The sequence below is a fragment of the Galeopterus variegatus genome, unplaced genomic scaffold, assembly GCF_000696425.1.
Source record: "Galeopterus variegatus unplaced genomic scaffold, G_variegatus-3.0.2 Scaffold5201, whole genome shotgun sequence".
In the NCBI taxonomy this organism is placed as follows: Eukaryota; Metazoa; Chordata; class Mammalia; order Dermoptera; family Cynocephalidae; genus Galeopterus; species Galeopterus variegatus.
This window is the reverse complement of record NW_007731312.1, coordinates 165,339-169,169: the sequence shown is the minus strand read 5'-3', so window position 1 is coordinate 169,169 and position 3,831 is coordinate 165,339. Positions and strand designations below refer to the sequence as shown.

The following is a 3,831-nucleotide window of genomic DNA, read 5'->3' as shown; positions in this document are numbered from 1 at the left end:
AAACTCATGGTTGTAATTAGCATGTACATTAATTAGTGAATGGACTCTCTCTTTGATGTGTTTTGAATTTTATCAAATTTCCTTAATGAGTCTTTTTCTCTCCTGAGGGTGCACAGAAAAAGGATGAAATCTCATTTGTGTTTATAAAGCAATGAAAATTATCATCTTAATATAATTTTTTTCCTTTGTATTATTTGGAAAGTATCTGAGTGTACTGAAAGTGTTTTCTTCTCTTTTCTTCCTATGGTCTTGTCTCAATTTTTTCTTCTTCTGAAATATAGAAATCCTTCTCTCCAGTAAACACCCCCGACCCCCCACATATATCCCTACAGGTATGTTTTATGTATAATTTATCTAAAATTTCAAAAGAAATAATACTAGACATGGTACTGTCTCCTTTTATATATAACGTTGCTAATTTAGCTCATTAAATTTTAATTTTAGCAAGACACAAAAGTAGATTAACTGACTAGATGACAGGCAAAGGAAAGGAATCCGGAGTTACTTTTCTGTCAAAATCTCAAGGTCACTCAATGAACTTTGTGATTGGAAGCTGAGCTTTTAACAGTGGATACCAATCAATAAGACAGGAAAGAAGAGGCAAAAAATATTTAATAAGCCTTTCAGAGACAACCTGCATTGTTCTAAATTAATTTTCATATCAACCTTTAAAGGTAGCGGGTACAGATGGTTTCCCTAGGAGCCTCCGGATCCCCTGGGAGCCTTCTCTGCCTTCCTTCTGCCCCGGGAGGCTGGCCTGATGGACTCCTCAGTACGCTCTATCACCCTTAGCTTCTGGAAGGGTCTGGCCAATGGGAATTCCCAGCAGTACTGCTTCCTCTCTTTGTCCTTTTGGACCTGGGTACGTCTAACAGCTCTGGTGCTACTAGATCGAGGTTACTACACTACACCTGTGTTTCCCCTAAAACCATACCTTTGTAAATAATCTAAATTGTGGATGATAAAAAGTACCATATTTTTCATGGGCCATCTGTTTCTTGTTGGGATTCTGACTGAAACAGGCAGGTATATTATTCTCATTTTACTGATGAAGCTTAGAGAGGTTATGTAACTTGGCAAATGTCACCTTACTAATTACTACTGAGCCAGGATTCAAACTGTCTGATCAGAAGCAGGGCTCTTTCCACTATACTCACCGTTGCCTCACCATTAAGAAAGAAATCTATAGCCAGTAAATACATATCATAAGAAAGTCACAGTCCTCATACCATCCAAAAGAATACCAGGCAGCTCATAAAAGTCTCATTGTGCACAGCCTATCAATAAGCTATAGGTCAAGTGCTGAATGCATATGGTAATGTAGATATATGGTATATTGAAGCAATCTTGACGCAGTCATTTTGACATGGCTTATAAAACAAGCCAGCTCATTTTTTCAGCTTCTTTATGGAAAGCTACGTAAAATACAAAACAGATATACTCAGCTCTTCTCTGAAATCCTTTCTGTGACAGGATCATGGCTGAGGGGAGAAGAGGCATGAGAGGGGGTTGGGAGTCAAGGAAGAGTGAAAATCAGAATCTACTGCACCCATTATTTAGGAATAAAAAATAATGCTTTTATATTTTAATGCAGCTCTTATGGTACAGTGCCAAAAAAAACCCACATCAAGACACACTGCATTACCAGCTCATATTTTATGAAACGCGGATTAACCTTTTCATTACTGTATTCTGCATTCCCAGCTCTAAAACTTTTAAAATCTATTAATAAAGTATATATACACATACACACATGTATATATACACACAAACAATTTTAAAGAGACAGAATGTTTTTCTTCAATTTTAAGTTAACAGCTGTTTTTCTAAGTTAACAGCATTTAACCCTCAGTTTGTCTTTTACTGCTTATTGAAAATAGAACAAAAACATTAAATAGACGATAAATTCAATTACCTGCTTGTCATATTTTGGCAGCTACAGTGACCAAATAATAATGCAGTCACTACTATCTAATTTGTGGAGAAGACGGTAACATACAAATTTGAGCATATACACTTACACAAAAAAGAATCGTGTGCAGACATGATCCGTATTTGGGACAACCCATATCTCTCCGTGTTTGTGCAGGTCAGGTGAGGTGATCACTGTAAGTGGAAGATAAAATTAAAGAACTATTTGATTCTAAAGGAATCCTAGTCCCTTCCAAGTCACCATATCCCTTCTCTTCTAAATCTGAAAGCAAAAATACATGCACAGATGGACATATAAAAATGTTTAACCTTATTAGCTACCGAGAAATATAAATAAAAACAATGAAAGGCCACATAATAATTATTACTTTATGATTTGAATAATTGGTGTAACAATAGGAAGGAAATCATTTAAGTATTATCAAAAGCAAACAGGTCCTGACTTGAAAACTATGTAGACAGCAACTTAGTGTCCTAAATAACAACCAAGTGTTGAAAACTTAAAAGACAGTTGACAGTGGCTACTGAAATTCCTAACACAAAAATAAAAAAGTGAACTTTTAGCCAAAGTCAAATTTTAAAGCAAGAACAAAGAAAAGAATATGATCTTGCAAATCGCCTATCAATTTTTGTGACCTAAGTTTGGAATAGAAGATTAACTTCAGTGTAGGAACAGAAAGACCTCTTTTCAGTGCCTGGTTTATCTTTCAAGTTTTTCATGGTATTACATATTCAAATACTAACTTAAAGAGGAAGGTAAGCACATTAACAAAAGAGACAGTATTACTTGATCAGAAAGATGTAATTACCATTTTGAAATATCTGCCATGAATAAAATATAGCACTGTCTGAATTCTTGCCAATTTTGCAATTTGGTTTTAACCTCTATGATCTCTACTGTACCCATTTTCCATTTGTGCCCTTCGAGACAGTCATAAGAAATAATGCTTTCACTGTTCCATCACAAGCATGCTGGAAATATACTTGAATTCTTAAATACAGATAACACAGAGGACTAACACTATGAGGTTTGTAAAATTTTCAACTTACCTTCACATAAGGCTATGCATTTTAAGTTACGGCTTTGCAGGAACTGGGATTGCTGTCCTTTCTTCTGTGACTAAATTCCAAAAGAATTCAAAAATTACAGTGAAAATGGGGCACTGTAGTCAAAAAATTGCTCCTCATTAAAAAACAATAGCCACTAAGATGGCTCTGGAAAATAAAAAGCCTATCTAGACTAGCATCAATACCCTTGCACTCTCTTAAAATCAAGCTATTTTGGTTTATCATTTAATTTATGTACATAATCATTATTAAATTACTCTCAATATGAGTAAACTAAAGAAATGCTAAATTGGAGTTCAGTAGTCTCACAACATAGAATTAGAACTCAAATTTGTTTTTACTGGAAGTCTGGCATTTTTATTTCAAGGTAAACAAAATTACATTTGCATGATTGTTTCAAACATTAAAATCAATGATTCCAGATCATCTGACTATCCAAAACCAACCTGTTTTTATGGCATCATCTGCTAAACCACAGCGCTTTCACAAACATCTCACGTAGAAAATCTGGGTGTTTTTGTTTTTAGATATTAGATTAGTTATACTTTCAGATGGTGTTTTAATATACCTAGAATATATGTGTTTTCTCTGGGAAAAAATCAGAAATTGCGCTCTTCTCTCCACCTGGAATGTTCTTTCTCCCAGAAAGCCACACAGCTCGTGCGCTCACCATGTACAGGTTTTACTCCCGTCACCTTCTCTGAGCTTCCTGTCTGGACCATTCCGTTTGACATTCACCCAAGTTGCCTCTCCCACCTTTTAGCATCAAACACCTCTTTTCTCTGATTTATTTTTCTCCATAATATTTACCACCATCTAGCATTCTATCTA

At 35.2% G+C, this 3,831-nt stretch overlaps 1 protein-coding gene across 1 annotated transcript in view; it reads right to left on the bottom strand.

Moving 5' to 3' along the window:
* Positions 1-3,831, bottom strand: part of PARP8 (poly (ADP-ribose) polymerase family, member 8) — a 122,455-nt gene that overhangs the window by 7,835 nt on the left and 110,789 nt on the right. Inside the window, exons 19-20 of the mRNA XM_008589096.1 lie at positions 2,983-3,052; positions 2,022-2,106 (exon numbers count right to left, since the gene is read on the bottom strand). Of these exons, the coding sequence (XP_008587318.1) occupies positions 2,022-2,106; positions 2,983-3,052 (155 nt within the window). The remainder of the gene's footprint in view (positions 1-2,021; positions 2,107-2,982; positions 3,053-3,831) is intronic.